General features: G+C 34.2%; 2 protein-coding genes across 3 annotated transcripts; one reads left to right on the top strand and one right to left on the bottom strand.

The window, feature by feature from the left end:
• Nucleotides 1-1305: 1305 nt before the first annotated feature.
• On the top strand, nucleotides 1306-5783 carry LOC21400762. 2 transcript variants are annotated; one of them, XM_024165956.1, is made up of 8 exons: nucleotides 1306-2586; nucleotides 2670-2876; nucleotides 3513-3602; nucleotides 3716-3823; nucleotides 3955-4179; nucleotides 4862-4912; nucleotides 5035-5276; nucleotides 5410-5783. In XM_024165956.1, exons 1-8 carry the CDS (start codon nucleotides 1312-1314, stop codon nucleotides 5435-5437), a joined length of 2226 nt encoding a protein of 741 aa, XP_024021724.1. In that variant the 5' UTR covers nucleotides 1306-1311; the 3' UTR covers nucleotides 5438-5783. The 2 variants fall into 2 exon arrangements, with proteins under 2 accessions (XP_024021724.1, XP_024021725.1); XM_024165957.1 differs by having other exon boundaries at nucleotides 5401-5783.
• Nucleotides 5784-8456: 2673 nt separating this feature from the next.
• LOC21400760 (ABC transporter B family member 2) lies at nucleotides 8457-19858 on the bottom strand. The gene is made up of 12 exons (XM_024165955.1): nucleotides 19439-19858; nucleotides 19042-19096; nucleotides 18681-18856; nucleotides 16983-17183; nucleotides 16001-16260; nucleotides 14878-15421; nucleotides 14170-14549; nucleotides 13668-14083; nucleotides 13311-13552; nucleotides 12967-13214; nucleotides 9711-10123; nucleotides 8457-9274 (listed from the first exon to the last, which is right to left on the bottom strand). Exons 1-12 carry the CDS (start codon nucleotides 19715-19717, stop codon nucleotides 8724-8726), a joined length of 3765 nt encoding a protein of 1254 aa, XP_024021723.1. The 5' UTR covers nucleotides 19718-19858; the 3' UTR covers nucleotides 8457-8723.
• Between the last annotated feature and the right edge of the window lie 4382 nt (nucleotides 19859-24240).

The following is a 24240-nucleotide window of genomic DNA, read 5'->3' as shown; positions in this document are numbered from 1 at the left end:
TAGTTTTATGATTTTCAGAATATTGAAAACATTGAATAGAGGGAAAAACCATGGTGTTTTGATTTCCCTCTTCATACATCCTAAGTTGTCTGTAATAGTCTTACATTCCATTTTTTATTTATTTTATTTTTTCTATTTTTATGTTTTAATTTCTTCTAGTTTAATGTGTGCTACTTTTACTAGAGATTATTGATAGATGCCCCCAATAGTTTTTGTCCTTTCAAAGATATATAATCTTCATGAGTACATATATTAGAACACTCAAGAATGCTTAATAAATAATTGTTCAGTTTGTTTTATTTACATGCCTACAGTTGTTTCCTTTTTGGTTAGATTTCAACAAGTAGTTTATCCCGGTCCTTGTTTCGGCATTGAATTTGTCTCAGTCTTATATTTTTTGGTTCGTGAAAATTGGTGAATAAAACTTGATTGCCAGATGGAAATTTTCCTGAACGAAATTTGAAAGTAAACTTTCTCTTTCTATAAAAAAGGTATACGTTTTGTCGGTGTTTGCCATGTTTTAGGCGTTAGGATGACAGTAGAAAGATTGGTAAGTAGTTTTATCTGTCATCATTATGAACAAAAATGAAAGACCAAATACAAGCACACGAAAATGCATTGAGGATCTAATTCACTTGGCTATTCAACTTTTAGAGCAATGGATTCGCTTATGACTACCCCCCTTTTTTTTTCTCTTGGTGAAATTGTAGTTTTGTAACAAAATCTGCACCAAATGTCGTAGTTATGTGAATTAGTTTAAAACTTATGAATCTGCATAATGCGTAGTAGTCTTAAAATTCAGGCCTTATTGTAGCTCTGGCTGCAAAAGGAGGGAAGTAGTAACTTGGTGAATTGACGAACGAGGATTGAGTATATATGTTTTTAATTGATAATAACAACAGGATGACAGGTAACTATATGATTAAAATGATATTTTCCTTGCTAATTTCATTGTTGGAATGTATCCTCTGTATGTTACAACACCTTGACAACTTGTATAATGAATAAAAAGATATTTGCCTTACTAATTTCATTGATGGAATTTATGCTCCATTCGATTATCTGAATTTTAATTATATTTGCTTTTCTCGCATTGCATCAACTTTTTATCGATGAAACGCCCAAATAAATGAAAAACCCTTAGTTTATCACGTTTACCCTTTTGTTTGTTTTGTTTTTAATTGTTTTCATATTAATGCTATATGTCATTTACCCTCCTTTCTTTTTCGGTTAGGTTGACATTTATGGCTGGGCAAAAGAAGAGGAAAAATGTCATTTACCCTCCTTTCTTTTTCGGTTAGGTTGACATTTATGGCTGGTCAAAAGAAGAGGAAACCTTGCAAAAGTCAATCAAGTGAGAAATTAAATGCAGTAGAGCCCCAGCCTACAAACCCTCACACAGGAAAATTACTAGAAGCGCTTAGTGAAAGGAGGAGGTCACTTCGCAAGAAGTTGAAACTTGGAGAAGAACCTTCAACTGAACATGGGGAGATAAACCCTGTTCAGGATTTACTTAAAGAGGTTCCGCCTTGGAAAAAGAAATCGCTACACAAGTATGCAACCCCAATGCAAGAAGTCATGAATTCATCCTCGCATGTTCCTAGCAGGTCATTTTCTGGAACAATACCAAGAGATGACTCTCCCATAATTGAGACAAATGCAGCCCCTCAAAAATCACTAGGGAAAAGAAATGCAGTAACAGGTTATCCCCCAACTAACAAGACGAGGTCTCATCGATGTTCCTTTGATGTCAACATTATTCCTGAAGCTTCTTTTCCTCCCAAACATAATTTAGGTTTGCATGCATCTACAAAAGCTCCAAGAATAGTAGAAAGGGAGGTGTCCTCAGAAGTGAATTCTTCTTCAAAAAAGAGATCAAGTACTGCAACAACATCCAGAAAATCACCTGACCAAGCTCGTGTGAACCTAATAAGAGAAAGGCATGACTCACCTGCTGATCTTACGTGGGAATCACTTCTTTTACAGACCCTAAAAGAACGATGTCGGGAAAGTGATGAGCCTAGAGCTGAAGACAACTTGATGCTTCAGTTACGCTCCCTAAGAGAACAATATCCCGAGGATAATGAGCCAGTAGCTGAAGATAATTTGTCACTTCTTTTACAGTCTCTTAGAGAACAATATCCTGAGCATGACGAGCCAATAGAACACTGTCCCAAGGATGATGAGCCAATAGAACAATGTCCTGAGCCAATTGAACAGTGTCCTGTTGATGATGGGCAAATAGAACAATGTCTTGAGCATGATGAACAATCTCTAGAGGATGATGAGCCAATAGATGACTCGGAAGAAGGTGAGAAAGAACCTCAAGTTACAACACCAGTCTCTATAGAAGAATCACAAGGACTTATAGGAAAAAGAGGTCCTACAAAATTAAAGGGCGTCGCTGAAGAAAGTGATGGTCTGATTGAAGTCAAATTCAACACAAAAGGTCAGCCAATTGGTCCTGGATCAGTAAGTTTGTCTTCATTCTTAGGACCACTTGTTAGGGAGATTGTACCGGTAACTATTGTTGATTGGAGGAAGCTTACTGAGACGATGAAGGGGATATTGTGGAAAGCTGTTCAGGTATGAAATTGTTTCATAGTTCTGTAGTCTTCTAATCCTTTAAACTGCAATACTGATTACCCACGTGTTCTATTATCTTTCAGGCAAGATACAAGGTTGAGGAAGATTGGCAAAAGGCTTATGTCTTTAAGGAGATGGGTAATCTTTGGAGATCCTCAAAATCAAGGTTGGTTAATAAAATAAGAGAAGTGCCAAACGAAGAAGAGAGACTCAAACTAAGACCCAAGAACATAAAGTCTGAAGCTGATTGGAAAGCTTTTGTGAGGGAAAAAACAAGTGCTGAATTCAAGGTACATAAATCTGTAATTTTATTTTATTACAAATGTAGGGTGACAATAGTGAAGATTCGTGTACATGGTGAATTTCTTACATGTAGGGCACTTTACCAAACCATAAATGAATATAATGAGATTTGGAAAGGAACATAATATGAGTGAGGATCATTGATTCTGTTTTTGTAGTGTTTATTTGTTTATTAGATGATATAATGGGAAACAAAAACAATCCTTTTTTTTTTGTAGTGTTTACTAAACTTTAGAAATGGTAATCTTATTAATATAATTACTAAAATATTATTTATAATTAAGTAATAATTCAATTATAGGATGTGAATTTAAGAGTATCCAAGTAAGTTTGGTATTCATTCCCTTTGATAGGAAATCAATACCGAGAGGGATGTAAGGATTGGTATTCCATTTCCTCATTCCCTATGTTGTGTGGGGCACACTAAACTCTCATTACTGATTATGTGAGTAAACACATATTATTAGATGAGTAAGGATATCACTCCTAGTTCTCCCTTTCCCTTTTGATGCGAAGTAAATGAGCCTGTAAAATGCATGTGTATGATGTTGATTCTTGTTATTAAAGATGTTATCTAAATGTTTTAAGTATACATTTTAGTTGTTATAAATGTTCTCTATTAGGCTAAAAGTGACAGATTCAGAGAGATGAGGAAGAAACTAGTCCCGCACACTTGTAGCCGCAAAGGATATGCTCGCCTGGTTGATGAAATGGTAACATTCCGTTTGTTCCTACTTCCTAGTCTTTATTAATCAAGTGATAAAAAATGTATATAACAGTTTCTCTTTTTTTAAAGTATTATTTTTCTTTATTATTTTACATATAGAGTAAAGCTAGTACAAGCAAGGCTCCACCTTCTAGAGATGCTGTTTGGGCGAAAGCACATATAAAGAAAAACGGTGAACTTATAACTGCAGCTGCTGGTGAAACCGTTGTACGAACATAAGTTTCCTCCCTACTTTATTTGGATTCAATGAATATTTTTTTGTAGTGCTAAAGGACTAGTGGGATTTAATTCATATTTACTTCTCATTGCATTGAGCATTTTCAGTTCAACTTGTTTAGGGGAATACGGAAGAACAGCAGGAGACGACGCCCTTGTCTTCTATTACAAATGTGAAAAAGAGTGTTCTTTCAAAAGTCCTTGGTCCTGATACTATTGACCGATCAAGAGCCTTCGTAAGTTCAGAACAAGATGATCGCATTGCTCGATTGGAAGATGAATGTAAAGAATTGAAGGAGAAAATGACATATATGCAGTCCTTATTAGAGGCTTTACTGAAAAATCAGGCAAGTAACTGATGTGTTATGTAGGGGTGGCAATTCGTATCACGTGTCGTGTTTTGATCGTTTCTTTCTAAATTTGCAGTCAACCCGAACACGACATGTGACAAGAAATTTTTTAAAAATCGCAACACGAACACGACACGACCACTTTACGGGTTGACATGACACAAAAATGACTCGTGACACGAAATTAACTTGTGAATCCGAAATTGACATGAAAATTGTGTACTTTTATTTAGTTTTTTACATATTAAAAATAACTTAAAATTCATAACATACTAAAATACAATAACATCCATTGAAATTGTGTAAATAATAGTATAAGATTTTAAGTATAACTATCATGATATCACAAGTTCATAATAAAATTAAAAATATGTAATGAAAAATATATGTATTTTTTAGTTTTTTACGAGTTTCGTGTCGTGTTCGGGTTAGGCGGGTCTAACTTGAAATTGTCTTGTATTTTTCGTGTCAATTTCAGGTCGACCTGATTATGACCCGAACTTCTTTTTTCTCAACCTTAACCCGCAAAATTCGTGTAGTTTTCTAGTCGTGTTGTCGTGTCGTTTTTAAGTTGTGATGTCGTGTCGTGACTCATATTGCTAGCCCTAGTGTTATGCTTATACACATTCCTCGTGTACTTTTGTTTTTTCTCAATATTTTGTCATTCCTTTTTTTGTAGGATATGTCTTTCCTAAATCAGGAGCAACTAAATGCACTTCTCCCTTCCAGGGTAAAATTATGATGACTAACCTCATTTTATAATTCTAAACACATTTTCATTTGTTAAGTCAAGAATTAATTTTGCGATTTATATTTTATACCTTGTTGGATATTGTTAATTCTAACTTACAGAACAAGTGCAAGATAATGGATTGGACTGGGTCTGGGGAGATTGTTGCTGAAGGGCGTAGGTCTTCAACTGATCCAAAAGCTTTGGTTCATAATATTCCTCTTGGACCAAATGCCATGAGAGTTTGGGTAGATGTTGTGAAAAAACCCGACGCATTTTTGTGGAGACCTACTTCGGAGATGACTTCTATTGAAGAAGCTGTCGGTTGTACAATTGCCTGGCCTGCTGATAAAGTTATTATGACGTAAGTGAAATATGTCCCAATTTTATGGCATGCTTTCAAATTTTGGGTTATTGGTTTTTTATAATCTATGATTTCAGTTCAGCGTAGATATCTGTATTCATTTGGTTGTGTGATGCATATCTAGGAAATGAAGAACTCAGAGAAAGATTTGGAATTGTTGATGGAAGACGCATGAATGCTCGGTAGAAGGCTGTTTGCCGGTTCATACATACGCCGGTAGAAGGCGTACGCGTACATCCTTTGGGACTCCTTGAAAAAGTTCTCTTTTTTGTCCCTGTTAAGTTACTTTCTTGGGGTCTTTGGTTAAATAGTATGCTCTACCTTCTTGATTTATGCAATGAATGTATCAAATGTTGTTTATTTTACTTGTGGATGCATAATGCAAGCAATGTAACACTTTTAGGATTTGGTCTAGATTGTGTATTGCAGAAAATGACACTAGTTATGGGCACGGCTTGTGCGAATATATTACTGTTGAAACGACCTCTAAATAACGGGTGATTTACATAAATGCTTATCCTAAAAGTATTATTTTAAATAATGTCTACTTTCTCGTTTATTTATAAAATTATTGACTATCACATATATAAAGACATTTTTAACCTCGTATAATGAAAAAAGAAAGAAATAATTAAACCACAGAAAATGTATGCAAAGTGAGACAAAAATATAGAAAAGTTAACTACTGTAAAAACTATAACAATTGTATTTAATGAAATTGTCTAATGAGAAGTCAACTCTTTTATTTAAACAAAAAAAGAAAAAAAAAACAAAAGAATAAACTATTTGCACATTAAGAGACAAAAAAAGGCAGCCCCAAAAACTCTACAACCACGACAAAAAAGGGTCAAAAACCCCAAAACTAAAATCGACTCCGGCAGCCATTAAAACACCAAAACTATGAAAATATGTACATAAATAATAAGTATTTTCACTAAAATAATTATTAGACCATAATGAAAACGAAAAGCGAAGCAAAAAGTTGAATGAAAAATTCTAATAAAGAAAAACTAAAAAATATATACAGAAAGAATAAGTATTTTCACTAAAATAATGATTAGATCATAATGAAAATGAAAAGCAAAACAATAAGTAATATTATTTGGGAAAATCATTAAAAAAAATTACAATAAAAAAGATATATGATCATAACATAATGAAAGAAAAATTCTAAAAAAGAAGAAACATAAAACCTCACAAGAAAATATGAACATAAAGAAAATATTTTCTATTAGATCATAATGAAAGAAAAATTCTATAAAAAAAAAAAAAAACATAAAACCTCACAAGAAAAATGAAGAGAAAGAAAATATTTTCTCTAAAATAATCATCAAACCATAATGAAAGAAAATTACAAAACAATGAATAATCATTTAACATTACAATGAAGAAAAAACATGATGAGACCATAATAAAGAATAGATAATTTTATTATTTAAATTAGATATGAAACATATGAGAATATATTATATGCAAAGAGTAGATAATTTCATTATTTAAATAATAAAAGCATTATGAAAGAATAACATTAGCAACAATAATGGAAGAATAATAATAACACAAGCAAAAGCAACAACGAAAGAACAATATCAAAAACAAATATATTAATAACACGAGCAAATAAAAGGAAAAGCAACAACAGTAACGTAAACCAAAGTAAATAACAATGATAATAGACCCGTTTATTTCACCGATTCGAATTTAGAATTTGAGTTTTGCTACAGTAAAAAGCTTTCAGAAACAATCACATTTAACTTTTTTATTACAGTAAAAAGCTCTCACATAAAGTCACATCTCAACTCGAATTAAAAACTTAAATCAGTGAATTAAACGGGCTCAAAGACAAACAAATACGTACGCGCAAGGGAAAAAAAAGATCATCATTGAAATAAACACAAAACATTGCAACTACTAGTCAATGATCAACGACGAAATCCAAGTAGGGTAGCAGGTCAATGAACGCAAATCACGACCGGCAATATGAAAGAAGGCTGCTCTCCCAAACAATGAACGTGAAACACAGACGAAAGAATTCAAAAAATGAAAAAAGAGGGAAAATAATAACCAGAGAATAAAAAAACAAATCAGCACAAAATCATACTGTTTATTAAAAAATAAAACTAAAAAAGGTAAGTAAAAATATAAATTGTAATCAGGAAAAATAAGTCAACAAATAAATAAAACCTAACCATATAAAAAATATTACCGAAAATACCTAATAAGGGCAATACCGGAAAAAAATGCCTTATAAAGAGCAAACCAATATTCTAGTAATATTAAATAATAGCCGATATTTTTAAAAATATAGGTTTAATATTAAGCATTTTACGTAATTACTTCCTAAAATAACTTAATAACAATTAGTGTTGGTCCAAATCAATAAATGCAAATCGAAAGCGCAATTAAAAAGTATAAGAAAAAACTTTTCGTAGGTTTTGATATATCTCCTCTTTTAGTTCTGAAAGTAAATCCATTTATAGATCAAACTAGGGGTTGTTTCTTTTTCCCCATACTTAAAAATGTTGATTTTTTTTATTTCATTTTATTTTTTTTGTTTTTCATTTGAGTGAAATGTGTTGCAATATAAAAACTAATATTAGTTCACCTCCGAGTAACTTTAGTTATTAAGAAGATTAAACGAACATTAACAGGTGTAAAAAGCAACGCGATGCTAGTTATAAAGTTCTTTTATTAATAAAATAAAAAAAAAAATTTCTTTCCAATGATATTGAGAAACTGCCAAGAATAATACAAGAAAATTAATACTCACCGTTTTATGTTGAAAGGATCTGTAGAGCTCTTTGGTGCCATCACATTTCTTACTTATTTCTAAATCTCAAAAAAGAAAAAGTAAGCAAAAATGAAAATTATAAATCACTAATATATATTACCTTCTTTTTTTTCAAAATTTGTTTTCATTTGAAGTATTGAAAAAACTCACATAGGCAAAAAATCTCAAATATCTCATATCGTGAGACATATAATTGTCACTATAAATAAGAACCAAAATTCCGACAGTTAAAATTAACGTAATAGAAGTAAGTGAGTTAACCAAATAACTAAATTTTAAAGAAAAGTCGTTATTTATAGTCCAAGACCATATAGATAGATAAAATAAATAGAAGAGTTATTTACTTGTTGAATAACTAGATAGGTTGAAGAAAGCATAATTTCCTCCAATATCTAATAAGCTTCCAGATGAAGTCATATTAAACACGCTTTTGGAGCCAATAAAGGAACTTCATAGTTTATTATGTTTTGTACAGCATTCTTTGAACAATGTATATCATTATTTTCAGCAAAAACAATTTCTCCAATTAACAAGTCAATATTTTTGGTAAAAGAAAAGCAAAATTACAAGGATACAACAATACTAAAACAAAAGCCCCCATCCTTATGGATCTTTTGAATAATATATATATATATATATGTTCTCAAATGTTGGTATTACTGTTGCTGCTGTTGCTGTTGCTGTATGTTTATTAACTTGTAATATGCTCCATTTTTGTTTTCTATAAGAGTTGAATGCGTCCCTTGCTCTATTATCTTCCCATCTTGTATCACCGAAATTTGGTCTGCATTTTTTATTGTTGACAGCCTATGAGCAACGATGACTGTTGTTCTGTTCTTCATCAATCTGTCAAGCGCTTGTTGCACCACGCGCTCCGACTCAACGTCTAGCGCGCTAGTGGCCTCGTCCAGTAACAAGATTTCCGGGTTCTTTAGGACAGCTCGGGCAATGGCCACCCTTTGCCGTTGGCCGCCGGAGAGCTGAACTCCTCGCTCCCCGACTTTGGTTGAGTAGCCTTCAGGAAGTGCACTGATGAAACTGTGAGCATTGGCAAGCTTGGCTGCTTCAATCACTTCTGATTCGGTAGCTCCTTCCTTTCCATACAGAATGTTCTCATAGATTGTGGTTGCAAAAAGAGCTGGTTCTTGTTGCACTAGACCAATGTGTTTCCTCAGTGACTTGATCTTGAGTCTCTTGATATCCTTCCCTGATATCGTAGCAATAATATACATCATGAAAGTTTAAATCATGACTATTATGAATATATATGTCAAAATTTTATAAGTTCTATGAAACTGAACTTTTTGACCTCCAAAAATTATATTTTAGTTTTATGATTGACACATCATGAAACTATTTTTCATGATATGTATCCTTTTCTGAAAAAAAAAAAATGGCCTCTAGAACATGTAGAAAAGATTCTCTGTTTGGCATGAATGAAACAATTCAAGATACATCTAAAACTAAGAAAGAAAAATAACACAAATCGTCAATAATTGAATGATGAAGACCATAAAGAAAGACATGATTATTTCGTCTTAGCAAACAATGTCAAGGCAATTTCCTCAATGTTCAAATCTTGGCTATGATTTTTGTTGGTCCTTAGCAAATAGAAGATTTTGTTTTGGTTCAAAAAAACTTACCATCTATCAACACTTTCCCAGCAGTAGGATCATAGAACCTGAGTATCAGAGAAATCACGGAGCTTTTACCAGATCCACTTTGCCCCACCAATGCCATACTCTTCCCCGATCGCACTTTTAGATTGAAGTCCTTAAAGATAACTACTTCTGGTCTTGAAGGGTAGCAAAACTTGATATCCCTTAGCTCAATCGTTCCGTCTACCGTTGTCAAGTCTTCTCCTGTGTCCCCGCTTACTTCTGTCTTTCGATCCAATACCTCGAACACCGAGGCGACCATTTGGTTTCCTTTCAAGAGATCAGGGGCCAATGCCAAAGTCTCTCCCATGGCCAGTGCAGTCACTATCAAAACCATGAAAGATTTCATGACAGATTTGAAGCTAGCTAGCTCCTTTCCCATCAAAATAGAACCATACCTGAATATTAAAAAAAAAAAAAAAAGGAAAGAAAAAAAGAACATGTCGAAGCTAGTAAGGGTCCGATTGACATTACTTTTGCTTGCACTTAGTAAAGGAAAAAAACTAAAAGTTAGGACTTTTCAGTAACTGTTTGGAGCCAAATTTTTAAAAGTGTAGTGGGACAAAATTCACATTTAGATCTTTTAATAAGCTATTTAGAATTTAGTTTATAAAGTCTTATTGAAGCTCTGGAATAAGGTTGAAAGCCTGCTCAAAAGAGCTTTCTTTAGAAGCCGCATTTTGTGGCTTTGAAAGGTCATACCTCTTCTTAAAGGTCAGCCACTCGCCTAGTGAATCCTGATAGGAACTTGTTAATTGGTTAGAGAAGTTAGTAGTTTGTTAGAAAGGATGTTATTAGTTAGTTACTGTGGACTTTAGTTGGGGAGGGAATTAGTTAGAGAAGGCAGAGGATATTAAAAGGGGGGTTCGGGAATTGAGGGAGAGGAGGAAAACTACTGGAGTTTGAGGAAGTCTTGGCTTAGGCTGAGCAAGGGGAGGTTAGCAGTACCTCGAATCACTGCATTGTAATTCATTCTTTCATTCAATAAAGATTCATCTTTCTCTTCTCAATTCTTCTCATTTCTTGAGAATTGCCTTAGATCTTATCAAGTGGTATCAGAGCACTTTCTTGGGCGAAATTTGGAGAAGATGGAGGGAACATTAGGATGTTGGCAGCAATTAGAGAAGCCAATGTTTTCTGGAGAAGATCCGGATGCGTGGATAGCAAGAGTAGAAGAATATTTCTTGAAAAATCGATTTTCAGAGCAAGAAAAAGTGATGTTCATTGAGGAGTTCATGGAAGGTAAAGCTTTTCAGTGGTTTCAGTGGGAGGATAGAAGACGACCATTTGTTTGTTGGAGTGCATTCAAGATGAATTTGCTTCAACGTTTCAGACCAACACAAAGATTGCTTTCGGAAACGAATATGGAGGTTTGGCCACAGAACGTAGGAATGATTTCAGAACCTCATGTTTCTGGCGGTGGCTCGTCGCAACCAGATTTGGAACATCAAAACCGACGAACGACCTTAGAGAAAACGTGAAGAGATCTAGAATCGCATGAGGCTGACGGCACTCCGAGCAATTTTTCGCGATCTGGTGCGATATCACTCAGATCTAAGTCAATCGGTACTCTTTTGGGCATGGCTGAAGAGGAATTCGACGGAAGGTTGGATGAGTTAAAGAAAGAAATCAGAGAAACTCACGAATCAATGATGAAGGGAGTTGGGGAATTTAGAAAAAAAGTAAGGGAAAATTTTGCTCAGATTCGAAAGATGATGGAAGAACAGAGGCGATTCTTGGCAGTGTCAGAGATAGCGAAATCGTCGACGGTGGAGGTTAGGGAACCAACGTCGGCGTTTGAGTGGGGAATCGCGGCGGAGCAACGTCAGAAATCATCGACGGAGGAGACACAACCTGTTTTAAGTGTCGATTTTGAAGATTCTTGCGGAGTCACGGCAGAATCGGGCGTCTATGGGACTGGGTTTCACGATTCCGGTCCGATGGGTTCCTATCTTCATGTGATTAGGGTTGGGGTTAGCAACTCCGGCGGGATAGGTTCCAATTTCGGCGATTTGGAGACTGCGTCTCGGGATTTAAGGACTGGGTCTTTGAATTCAAGAGTCGTTACGGCTGATTTTGGAGCAATTTTGACTAGGTCTTCGTCTTCCAGCGTGATTGGGACTGGGTCAGGGATTTTCAGGGCGAATTCCAACAAGGGTTGGACTAGGTTCCGAAATTCCGGCCGGATTTGGATTGGGTGCCGAGATTCTGGCGCAATTGGGGATGGGCCTCCCAGCACCAGCGTGTTTGGGGCCGGAATCGGGAATTTAGGCGTGAGTTCTGGTGAAATCAGGGCTGTTTTTTGGTCTGCCTGTGTGGACAGGGCAACTTTAGCAAGGTTGGGGCTGGACTTCCTAATTCCAGCAAGATTGAGGCTAATTTTGGTGCAATTGGAGTTCACCCTCGAAATTTCAGCCAGTTTGGGGCAAGGTATGCATAAATTGGTGTGCCTAGAGTTCAAATTAGGAAGTTTGCAAATGGCAGACTTGAAATTGGTGGGTTTGCAACTTCAAAACCCAACGTTTATCTGGTTCACTGCTTTAGGACCCATTGTTGTTGGGATCGTCGCTACCGAGTTCATGGTTCCAAGCCTCTCTGTTGTAGCCTTCGTCACTGCTGAGCTTAACTCTCCTAGAGTCAATGCTCCATTTGACGTTCCAAGATTCAAGCTCATCGATATGGGAAGGAAGTGGAGTCATTCGGCTGCAATTTCTTGACTTACACCTTGAGGACAAGGTGTTTGTTTGGAGCGGGAGTAATGATAGGAACTTGTTAATTGGTTAGAGAAGTTAGTAGTTTGTTAGAAATGATGTTATTAGTTAGTTACTGTGGACTTTAGTTGGGGAGGGAATTAGTTAGAGAAGGCAGGGGTATTAAAAGGGGGGTTCGGGAATTGAGGGAGAGGAGGAAAAATACTGGAGTTTGAGGAAGTCTTGGCTTAGGTTGAGCAAGGGGAGGTTAGCAGTACCTCGAATCACTGCATTGTAATTCATTCTTTCATTCAATAAAGATTCATCTTTCTCTTCTCAATTCTTCTCATTTCTTGAGAATTGCCTTAGATCTTATCAAATCCTCTTTAGTTCTTCTAACATTTTGGATTTACTGAACGGGGGAAGTAGTTAAGGAGCAAAAATCTAATCAAAAACTAATTTTTATGACGAGATAGTCATTTTTTTTTTCCCTAGAATGAGGTACAATCATGTAAGGCATATCATGGCAAAGAACCGAGGAGATAACATACCATAAGGCCAGGCCATAGGATGAGAAGATGAAGAACTGGGATATACCATAGAATATCCCAGCAATCTGACCGCGAGTAAATGAGCGTTTCGAAGGATCAGCAAGTTCACGGGCATAGAGGTCAAGGACCTTCTCCTCGGCGCAAAATGCAGCGACAGTTCGTATGTTACTCACCGCCTCACCTGCTAGCATGTTAGCCTTCAGATATGCTTTGCTCAAGTTGCCACCGTAGCCTTGCATGAAGAGTTTCTGTTAAATGAATCAAAAAACAAAAAGGAGAAAAGGAGTCATTCATGTGCTATGGAATTCTTTACTCATTATCAGAAGATAAGAATGTTAAAAGACCTCACTGATGTGACCACTAATGATTAATGGATATGTGGCCAAGACTACAAGTGTGATCCTCCAGTTCAAAAGGAAAGCTATGATGAATGAGGCAACAACCAAGCCTACATTCTGCAAGAGAATTGTGGAACGATCAACAACAATTGTTTTTAACAAAGTTGCATCGCTCTCTAGACGCGATGAGAGCATAGAACTAGTGTTGTCCGTGTCATCGAACCATCCGATCTCATTCCTTAACATGGCTGAAAATAGCAAAAGAGTCATCAAAACTATTAATCTTCACCAAAAACCAAAAAAGAGCTTCACTTTAGTATGAAGTCAACTTAACAACGCAAATTATGATGTGCTCTAACTTACCCGAAAACATCCTTTCTCGCACACGAAGAGTGAGTCTCTCTCCCATGGTTCCGAAACAAAGATGCTCAATGGCATGAACAATGACAGTTAAAACAGAAGCACCACAGAAGAGTAAAGAGATCTTTTTTATCTCACGCTTTGTTGTGTCCCAGTCCATGTAATAGGACACAAGAGCATGGGAAATCCCAAGAGCAAAAAGAGGCATTTGTGCTCCTGCAATGAAAGCGCAAAATGTGCCACACACCCCATAAAGCCAGTCAGGTCCAACCATAGAATACAGTCTTTTTGCTGAAACGTGTGTTTTCTTTACACTCTCCGTCCCATCTGCTCCATTACGGCCAATAGATTCTTTATCCGAACGGAAGCTAGCCCCAAAACTTGTCGTTGTGCGTGACAATTCCCTTGAGTACTTAATGCTGCAACACAAATGGAAGATGTAAAACAAATAGCAGGATAACATATCAAGTATGTTGATGAAAAGTACAGGTTGTGAATGAATTACCTTGGTGGGCGCCCCAAGTTAGGACCAACAGAGGGAAGGCGCTGCAGAGGGGCAGCCTCTTGAAGCTGAACAAGCGACGCATAGACACTGTTTGGATTCGAAATGAGGTCCTCATGGCACCCGGTTTCCACTATCTTCCCCTCTTGAACAACAGCAATTATATCCGCATTTCTGATGGTTGAAAGGCGATGAGCAACCACGACAGTTGTTCGTCCCACCATGACACGATCAAGTGCCTCCTGCACACTCTTCTCTGACTCTGCGTCTAGAGCACTTGTTGCTTCATCAAGTAAAAGAATTGATGGGTTCTTCACTATTGCCCTTGATATTGCAATCCTTTGCTTTTGTCCACCCGACAATTGTATACCTCTCTCCCCAACCTGAAATAGAAGAGTTGAAATTTTTAGTCACTCCAAACATCATTATATTATAAAAAATGTAGAAGGTGGAAATTTGTATGTTCTTAAGATTGATTTCCTTTCTAATTAAGTTCACATAAACAAGTTACGCATTTTTACTTCACCTATTCCATATAAACAATAACAACCTCTTGTGAGTTCTTCAATCAACAATACTACAATTTTGTGTCCATCATCTAACACAATGATGCATTTCCCAAGAACATATAAAGAAGGGTTGAAATGAAAAAGTAAACCAAGTTCAATTGCAAGTAAGAATATTAGAAATATTCTTGAGTTGTTTCTGTACCTGAGTTTCAAACCTATCAGGGAGGTTGTTTATGAAGGAGATAGCCTCTGAAAGTTTAGCCGCGCTAGTGATCTCATCAAGGGTAGCCTCATCTTTCCCATAAAGAATGTTCTCCCTAATACTTGTTGCAAAGAGAGCAGGCTCCTGATTAACCAGTCCAATTTGTCGTCTCATCCACTTGAGGTCAAGCTCTTTGATATTGGTCCCATCCAGTAGTATCTCTCCCGAATGGGGCTCGTAGAAGCGCTCAATCAACGAGATTACTGTGCTTTTCCCCGAGCCACTTCCCCCCACAAAGGCAACAATCTTCCCTGCAGGGATGTCAAGGCAAAGCTTGTTGAAGATTGTTACATCAGGCCGAGATGGGTAACTGAAAGACACATTGTTGAATTGGATGTGTCCCTCCAATTTGTTTAGCTTCCTGCCAGACATGGTGGCGCTTGCTTTGCTCGTCGTGTTCCTCTCTATCATCTCGAATATGGGATATGCAGCTGCCTTGGCTCGAACAAATGCAGAAATGTCCAATGCAGCTTGTCCAAGTGACCTGACAAGCAATACATGACAAACACTTTTGAGTTATGTTTCACGTCTTTAGATGCAAAATTTACCATGGACAAGCTGGGAGTGATCCCAACATATAAGAAAATCAACTCATTAAACAAGTTCCAATAAACAAAATGAGATGAATGAATGAATCTACTCAGGAAATAAAAATATGTCTAGCAATTGTTCAATTCGCGAGTTTGAATCCCAATTCTCAATTTGGATTTGGAATCTAATCCAAGTTTTCCTTTTCCGAAATCCGAACCACCAATCCAGATTAGATTCCAAATTCGAGTTTGGAATTATGATTCAAACCCACTGAACAAACAGGTGTTATAATTCAAGATATTTTCCCTTCACTACCTAAAGACTCCATTATGTTCTTCTATATATCAAAACAAAGCAGTGCCACTAAGTCAACATTTTCACATAAAATTGGGAAGTTTCCAATTTGATATGCAACAATATTAATTGACTACACACACATCTAAACTATGTTAACTTTGTCATGCCTAAAAGAGATTGAATTAATAAATGTATATAAAATTAGAAAAAGTAACAAGAAGATTGAGTTACTAACAGGCCAGCAATGACAACATTGAGCATGGTGGTGAAGGAGTCGCCGCCATTGGCGATGCTTTTGTGAACGACGACGCTGGTGTACCAGACAAGCAATGCCCAGGAAAGGAAGAGTGTGCAGTGCATGAAACCCAAGCCAAGACCCTTGGCTAGACCTGCTTTTCTCCCGTACTTGTATGTATGTGCCAATGCTGACTTGTACAGTCTCACTGCCCTTTCCTCTCCTGCAAATGCTTGCACTGTTCTTACATTTCCTATCACCTGAAGATCAACATACAATATGACATTCAAATTAGTAAGTAACAAAAATTTGTCAATGTGCTTATCACCAAATCTAGACACCCAAAACAATCATGCCAACATCTATATATGATTGTATATATTACTCAATAACATCTTTTTTTTTCCATTTTTTTGTTAGGAGTAATACAAGATTCTCACTTTTCTTATCAACCAATGGTGGACAAATCTGTATATTCCTTATTAGGAAAAGAACCAACAAAAAAAATAATGAAATATAAAACTACATATCTCTTTCAAAAAAAAAAAGAAAAAAATTATGAAATTGTCACAGTGGCACGTGGTAAGAAGAATATAAGGGTATTATATATATATATATATAATACCTTATAAGTATAACACATTTCAGATCGTTCAAATATGATGTTTAAATAACTGTACCCAATCAATTGTTTTTTAAGACTTTGCTGGTGTTTCTTATTTATTAATCGTCATATCTGTATTAAATTTGATTAAAAGATAAATTAAATTAAAAAAATAATACACATTCAACGGTTAATAAATAATAGAGACCGGTGTTTCTAAAAAAAAAAAAAAAAAAAAGGGGTTTTTTTAAAAAAAAAAAAAAAAAAAAACACCAGATAAATTTCTTTGGTTTAATCATAGACTGATAAATGTCAAATATTTACGTGTCACTAATTTTGTCACGTGAGAGAGAAAGGGAGTAGGAGAGAGAGAGAGACCTCTTCAGCGATCTCGCCAGCCTTGACATAAGATTTGCGAACTCTAGCAATGAGACCAGTGGCGATGTAGGCGTAGACACCACCTGCGAGTGCAATTAATGGCACAATGGAAAGTGTCACCAAACTTATCTGCCACACCCGAGCGAACCCAATTATGAATCCCACCACGAATCTGCTCATGTAGTGCATGAAATTCCCTACCTACATCCACAACCACCCACTCACACATGTATTAACTATATAAATATATATATATATATATATACCCTTTAATTTTATCATGCATGCAATTTAAGTAATATAATAAAAAAAAAGATATTTAACGTAACACAGAAATTATATTGATGAAATAATAATCTTTAATAACTATTTTTTTGTTTTTTTTTTAGTTTTAGACATTTTTAGTGTTAGTGTAAATATCATCTTATATATTACCCTTCACTTCTGCATATTGCGTACTTTTAAAAAACCGTAAAAAATCTATATATATATGTATAAAACAAATTAATTATATATCTTTATATGGATTTCCACTTATATTTGCTCGGCCAGGAGCACGCAGTAACAGATCAGAGTTATGAACACGGGACAGTGTACAGCTCAGAGAAAGAGAGATCATTAAAACGTTCACGTACAAATAGCATGTCATCCATGTCCTAGAGCGATATTGGTCACGGCACCAATTTAATATTAATGTATGGTTTTTTCCTCCTTATCTAATTAAAATGAGGAAAATGCAATATGATAATTTTTTCCCCCTAGCTGAAACAGTGCTGTTAACTGGTGCATAATTTATTAATTAGAATTGGATTTGACCGTCAGTTTTTGCCAAAAGAATCACGAGTCGGTCAAAATACCACAAGAGAAGAGGAATGTCTTTATTTATTTATTTATTTATTTATTTATTTATTTTTCTGAAAAAGTAAAGAATAACGGAAACTTCTAGGGCATAAATAAGATTAATTACCCTTCAGATCTAAAAAGTTGTAGTCTAAAATTCTGGTAATTAATTTAAGATTGTCCAGTTTGAGCTGGCAAAAGTGAGAAAAAAAGAGCCCTATAATAAATAATTAAACATTTAAACCCAACATGCACCTGGCTGGCACACACCCACAACGCTCCAACCGGCTAATAAATGCTAACAGTTAACCCTTGCATTTATTCCAAATTCAGCTTTCCACTCGGATCTTTAAACAAAAGTGTTGTTATTTATCAAATTAAACAAAACAAAACAAAAAACACAAGGGTTGTTCAAACTTCAAACATCCGTTCAACTACCCAAAGGAAAAAAAAAATATTAATAACTAATTCTCCTGAGTTACTTTCTTATGTATAAGATAATATAATTGTTATCTTTGTCATCATGAATTATGCGACTCTACATGACAGAAAATGATTGGATAAAATAAAGTTTTCTGAGATGGCAAGGTTTATTTTATATATATTATGTTATATATATATATATATATATATATGTGTGTGTGTTATATTTCATAAAAACCTTAGTGGACCCTCTATATATATGTATGTATATTGTGGTTGCTGAGATCCAGTTAGAAAATAACCACTAGACGTGAGAATAAGGATAAAAATAGGAACCTCTATTAACAATAATAGCCATATAATTGCATTAAAATGTAACACAAAGTACAACCATAAATAAATAAATAAATAAATAAACAAACAAAATAGAAATACCTTCTCAGAGAGGGCATCTTGAACAACAATAATATCACTTGTAATTGCAGATATAACTTCTCCGGTGGAAGCTTCAGTGTCAAAAAGACTTATATCTTGACTCAACATTGCCCTCAAATATGCCATTCTCATTTTGGCTGCTTGCCTTTCCCCAGTATGCATCCAACAAGCCACCTCTGTAATTAATTCCCAAACCCGTATACAATGATAATAGTGTTATTATATATGCAAACCAATTACATAATTTAATAATTAAAAATTGAATCAAGTGAGAAACAATTTTCACGTGCATGATGTGAAAATCACACACAACTATGAAGATAATTAATAAAAATGAAAAAAAAATATCATTAACGCATACCTGTCCACGATGAAAACAATATAGCTATACTTAGATAAACAAAATCCAACGAGTACTGCACGAAACAACACAAAGAAACAAAATGAAGAAATTCACTCATTTTGGACATAATGGGTAATTCCTTTCATACATGCATCAAAATCTAAATATTACCCTTTACATGATCTCTTCTTTTCTTTCAAAAAAATAATAATAATAATAATAAAAGAAAAAAAATAAAAATATACTTTTCACTGTCACTTCAAAGATGGGGCTAATTGTCCCTTATTGTGTGCATATATATAAACAAACATATATTATTTTTGAAAAAAAGAACAGAAAAAGACATGGCCATATATTTTTTGATTCATTTCTCTATAATATATATATACATATATATATTTATATTTATATTTACCTTTGCAACTTTGTGGGAAGCTTCTTTTGGGAAGAGATAAGCCATTCCAATGACATTTATCAACTGACCAAAGAAGATAAAAAAAATAGGCACCGAAGCACCGTGGATACAGGCGCCAATCGATCCGATCGCCATCAAAACACAGTCGTAGAAGTCGGCGAACGTAAAGAGTTTCAGCAACGAGACTTTCCTTTGATTCTTATTAACACTATTATTTTCTTGATCCGCCTTCTTTCGTTTCGAGTCACCGTCGCCAGAAAATGAGTCCGGCGAAGCCATTTTGGGATGTGGAGAGAGATGAGGGAGTTAGTTTGTTTTTTGTTTTTGTTTCAAAGAGTGGCGGTGAAAGTGGAGATGGGGTTTTTATAAATATTTTTTGGTATGTTTGTGAGGATGATTAGTACTAGATAATAAGTTGGGAGAGGGTTGGGCAGTTGGGTTTTGTGAAGTTTTTTTGTAGTGATATAATTATCATACGTGGGGGAAGGGATAGGGATGGGTCGGAGTTAGATGGGACATTAAAATGTAAAATTAATTAAAGTGAGTAAATATATGTGTATATATACGTATATGTATAAAGCACATATGAATTCAAGCTATTTGTTCAATTTTAAGTATCTTAAATGATGTCTAATTAATTAAATTGTGTCATGTCATTTAATTAAATTAAATATTAATGTAAAAATAAAATATTTTAAATTTTTAAATAATGTGGTATAATATAGTTGTTTAGACACTATTTAAAACATTAAAATTACACAGATAATTTTAGTCTATGTATGAATATATAATAAAAAAAAGAAGAAGAAACAAATAGCTAGATAAATACAAAAGAAAAGAAAAAAGGGAGCTAGCTAAACGTGTCTACATTAATGAGTGAGTGTATATGGTTAAATTGGGATGGTTGATAAATGCGAGCTTTCAAGGGCGACTTTTTTGTCACCCTTAAGTAGAAGAGAGACGAATTGGGGAAGTATATCCCTTTTGGGGATTCTCTGAGACTAGATATATATTATGTTATTTGTCATGTTTGAGATTTTAGGATTCAATTGTATACTACTCTTTCTCGCTTGGTTTGGTGTTTAACTTGAAATATATCGTTGTCTTTTTTCTCCACTTCGTTGTTCATGAATTTTTTTTTTTTTCTAATTTCTTAACGTTTTTCTTATAATAAAAAAATAACACGTTTGGTATAAAGCTCAAAATAAATATTTAATAACTCAAACAAATTAAAAAATATAGTATGGATAGTATGGATATTTGAAGATTATATCATAGTAAAATATTATCAAATATTTCTTAAAAAGAATATATCAATTATCAATTAATAAATAAAAAGGAACAAAAATAACAAAAATCTACTGATCAGATGAGAGAAAACTAATTATAGATATAGTACTTCAGTAACGTTCACCACGGTAAAAATAATTCTCTTTGAGCCTTACAATAGAATATTCTTCCAAGTTATATATAAAACATGCACTAAATCTTGTTAGTTGTTTCTTATGATGTGCTTCTCATGATCTATAGTTTTTAGTCCAAGTGCTCTGGAGTTGTTATTTCTTCTTGATTCTTCTATATATATTTTTTTTTGTTTAGTAATTGTTGGTATCGGTTTGAGTCTTTTAATACTTTATAGGACAATATAAATAATATAGAGACGTAAAATAAAAGAACATGAGAGAAATGGTATCGCGGTTCAGTCACAACCTACTCCGCAGGGCCACGCCTAGATGATGAACAATCTACTAAGAACTCTTTTAAAGTTCAATTGGACTTAATCTACTCAAGACTCCCTCTCTAAGAAGACGCCTATGAACTTGCAATTTCCCAATGGACTTGAACAGCGAGATCCCCTCGACTTTTTAACATTGGAATCCCTCCAACTAAGTTTTTCTCTCAAAAAACACTCAAATCATCTCTCTTGAATACAAGTGCTCACCTCTCTCACAACCCAGCAAAACTAATCCAAAGGTGTACATAGATACAATAGACTCTTTGAATAAATAAGCAAAAATGATAACAGCTTGACGACCTCTTCAATTAATTCGCTGAACCAAATCTGTTGTAGATCCTTGTTGCAACAATAACTGCAACATAGCTGTCATGGTCGACTTTTTCCAAACCAGTCTGTATCAATCTACTTTCTGCTGAAACCTTCCCGAAACTGATATATGAACCTGCACACGTTCTTAGGAGACAGAGGAAGATCATCCAGCTACGAAATCTCCATCAAATATCAATCAAATCACCAATTCTCAATTTATTATCTTTGGATCAATAGTTGACTTTCAAAAGAAGAAACTAAATTAAGTTTCCAAATCTTACAGAAACCTTCTATAAAGAACTTGCCAGCTGCACATCTATTCTCAAACACAATTAACCAGTCAATCATTGCCAAAATAATGCCAATCACATAACGAATAGAATCAATACAAAATTCAAAAAACAAACCCAACAATCAATACAAAATTTGGGAAACAAATCTCAACAGTAATATATGTTAGTTAGCATGGGGGTACCAACCTAACTAACCTAGAATTAAGCATGTGCTCACTTGATACTAGCTAGTTGTCGTTTAATCAAATTTTTTTGAGTAATAATAAGGTTATATAGCATTTTTCATATATCGTGTGCTTAATTTTGCGTTAAAATTAAAATTATCATAGTCTAGAAAAACAATGTAGTTATAAATTAGCAATTACATAATTAATTATGCATGACAGTACTCGTTCATGAAATGTCCTATAAGCTACTTGCATATACGAGAAATAGAGTTAGAAAACCTAATTACACTGCCCTGAGCTGGAAAAAAAAAAAAAAAAAAAAAAAAAAAAAAAAAAAGAGAACAAAAAAAGAGTCACATAGCAATTGTATGGTACAACTTGGAGTTTCTCTTTAATTAGGTTAAAGTCAGTGTGCTGCGTATTTATAGTCTTTTACTCGAACTCTACTCAAAAAGTAAGATTAACGTCGTTGTAGTTATTATTCACTAGCTAGCATTATAGTAATAATTCATGTTACACTCTTAAAAGATATATATAATTCAGATTCATAAATTATTGTATGCAGCCCCATTTTCTTCTGCTGCTATATATAAGTTAGAATAAATAATAAAAAAAAGTTACTCTAAATATAGCACCTAAATTTATTTGAAAGTAATACAATTAAGATGAGTATGCTGAAGGTTAGCTGGATCGTGCTCATGTTCAAGAAAGTAGCAACTTCGACCCCTTTATGTACATGCATATATAGTCGTATATGGAATCAATAGAAACAGAATTCACTATAGATAAAGAAAATGATCATGATCACGACCACGGGCCATTATTGGATGGAGGTGCCAATTTTTCTAACGAATGAATGCAAATAAATAACGTTTTAATGTCATGCATATTAGAAGACAAATAGATATATGATATGTGATATATATATATATATATAAATTTTTAATGATTATGTTTTATCTGTGAATATTCATTAAATATAGAAATTTAATGATATGATGTGATAAGAATTTAATTTTATTAATTGTCATACATTTTATTTTATTTTTTATCAACTATCTAATTTATTACAACCTTTTAATTAGTATCACACGGATAAAATAATAATGCCCATTAATAATATTAGAGTAACTATCGAAATTTTTACCTCAATTTCGCAATAGGTAAATATATGTATACTCATTTATACATGCATATATACTTGCATATATAGAAAAATGCTAAACAATCCGACTTGGGAAGTCTGAGTTGTTAAACAAAAACGTGTGAATATACCTTATACCTCAATTTCTCAACCTGATTCTCCCGTTGGGTTGTTTAGAAGTGTGCTCGTATATGTAGCAATAATCCTGGTCACATCAAGCAAAATGCATATTCTTTATGTGGCATACGTTTGCTCTAAGCATCCAACTGATCTGTTTTGTTGAGCCCTAGTTATTTTACAAGCAATTCGGATCATATGGGTTAATTAAATTTGATACGGAATTAAAGAGGCCAGGTACTGGCCGTTTCTGGGGAAACCCATGAAATTATTAGAATAATCTTCCTTTTCATATTGGCCCCGTTCACTTCGTTGATTCGAGTTTAGAATTTAAGTTTTTCTACAGTAAAAAGCATATATATATATAAGAAAGATATGAAATATGTCGGTCTTTTAAAAGATACATAATTAAAATTTGAATCTTTTATTTTTTAAATAATCCTTAAGTTGTCTTTTTTTTTTCCTTTTTTCACAAAAAAAAAAATTCTTTACTCCATGCTTTCAGTTGGAAACAGATTTCAAAGGATTCTTATTCTCTTCAATTTCTTTACATTATTACAAGATCAAACCTAGAAAAACCCCACGAGAATTTATACAATTCTACATCATCTTCTTTGAATTTCGAAGGAAAAGACCTCCATTTTTCAAATATACAGCAAACGTGCACTCAGTAAAAGTATAAAACTCAAGCACGCAATCAGTTTGATGGCGTAAGATTAGTATAAATTGCATTCGATATTGGGAATCTATTTTAATGGTTTAAGGGACGGAAAGATATGATGCTGTGCTGAAGATTTCTTGAGGATTGGAAATCAAAACTAATATGAATATGATAAGTAATTTCAGTATCTCTAAAATTAATTTGTATTAATCTTCTATAATGAAAGTTCTAATCAACGAAAATTGATTAATAAAATTCCTCCATATAGATCGAGAACATGACTCACGTGAACTTTGGAAGTCTTGCTTGGGCTAGTTTAAGGGTACTGTTTCTCTTTTTTTTTTTTAATTACTTATTACTACATACTACTATT

The sequence above is a fragment of the Morus notabilis genome, unplaced genomic scaffold (assembly GCF_000414095.1).
Source record: "Morus notabilis unplaced genomic scaffold, ASM41409v2 Scaffold332, whole genome shotgun sequence".
Classification (NCBI taxonomy): domain Eukaryota; kingdom Viridiplantae; phylum Streptophyta; class Magnoliopsida; order Rosales; family Moraceae; genus Morus; species Morus notabilis.
The sequence above is the reverse complement of the archived record's forward strand: the minus strand, read 5'-3'. Positions and strand labels throughout refer to the sequence as shown.

Coding starts and splice junctions, on each gene's coding strand:
- LOC21400760 (XM_024165955.1), bottom strand. CDS start 19,717: ATGGCTTCGCCGGACTCATTTTCTGGCGACGGTGACTCGAAACGAAAG. Junction 14,550..14,877: donor CTGATAGGTTTGAAACTCAG/GTACAGAAACAA, acceptor CTTCTATTTCAG/GTTGGGGAGAGAGGTATACA. Junction 14,084..14,169: donor AACTTGGGGCGCCCACCAAG/GTAATTCATTCA, acceptor TTTGTGTTGCAG/CATTAAGTACTCAAGGGAAT.
- LOC21400762 (XM_024165956.1), top strand. CDS start 1,312: ATGGCTGGTCAAAAGAAGAGGAAACCTTGCAAAAGTCAATCAAGTGAG. Junction 4,180..4,861: donor AGGCTTTACTGAAAAATCAG/GCAAGTAACTGA, acceptor CTTTTTTTGTAG/GATATGTCTTTCCTAAATCA. Junction 4,913..5,034: donor ATGCACTTCTCCCTTCCAGG/GTAAAATTATGA, acceptor TCTAACTTACAG/AACAAGTGCAAGATAATGGA.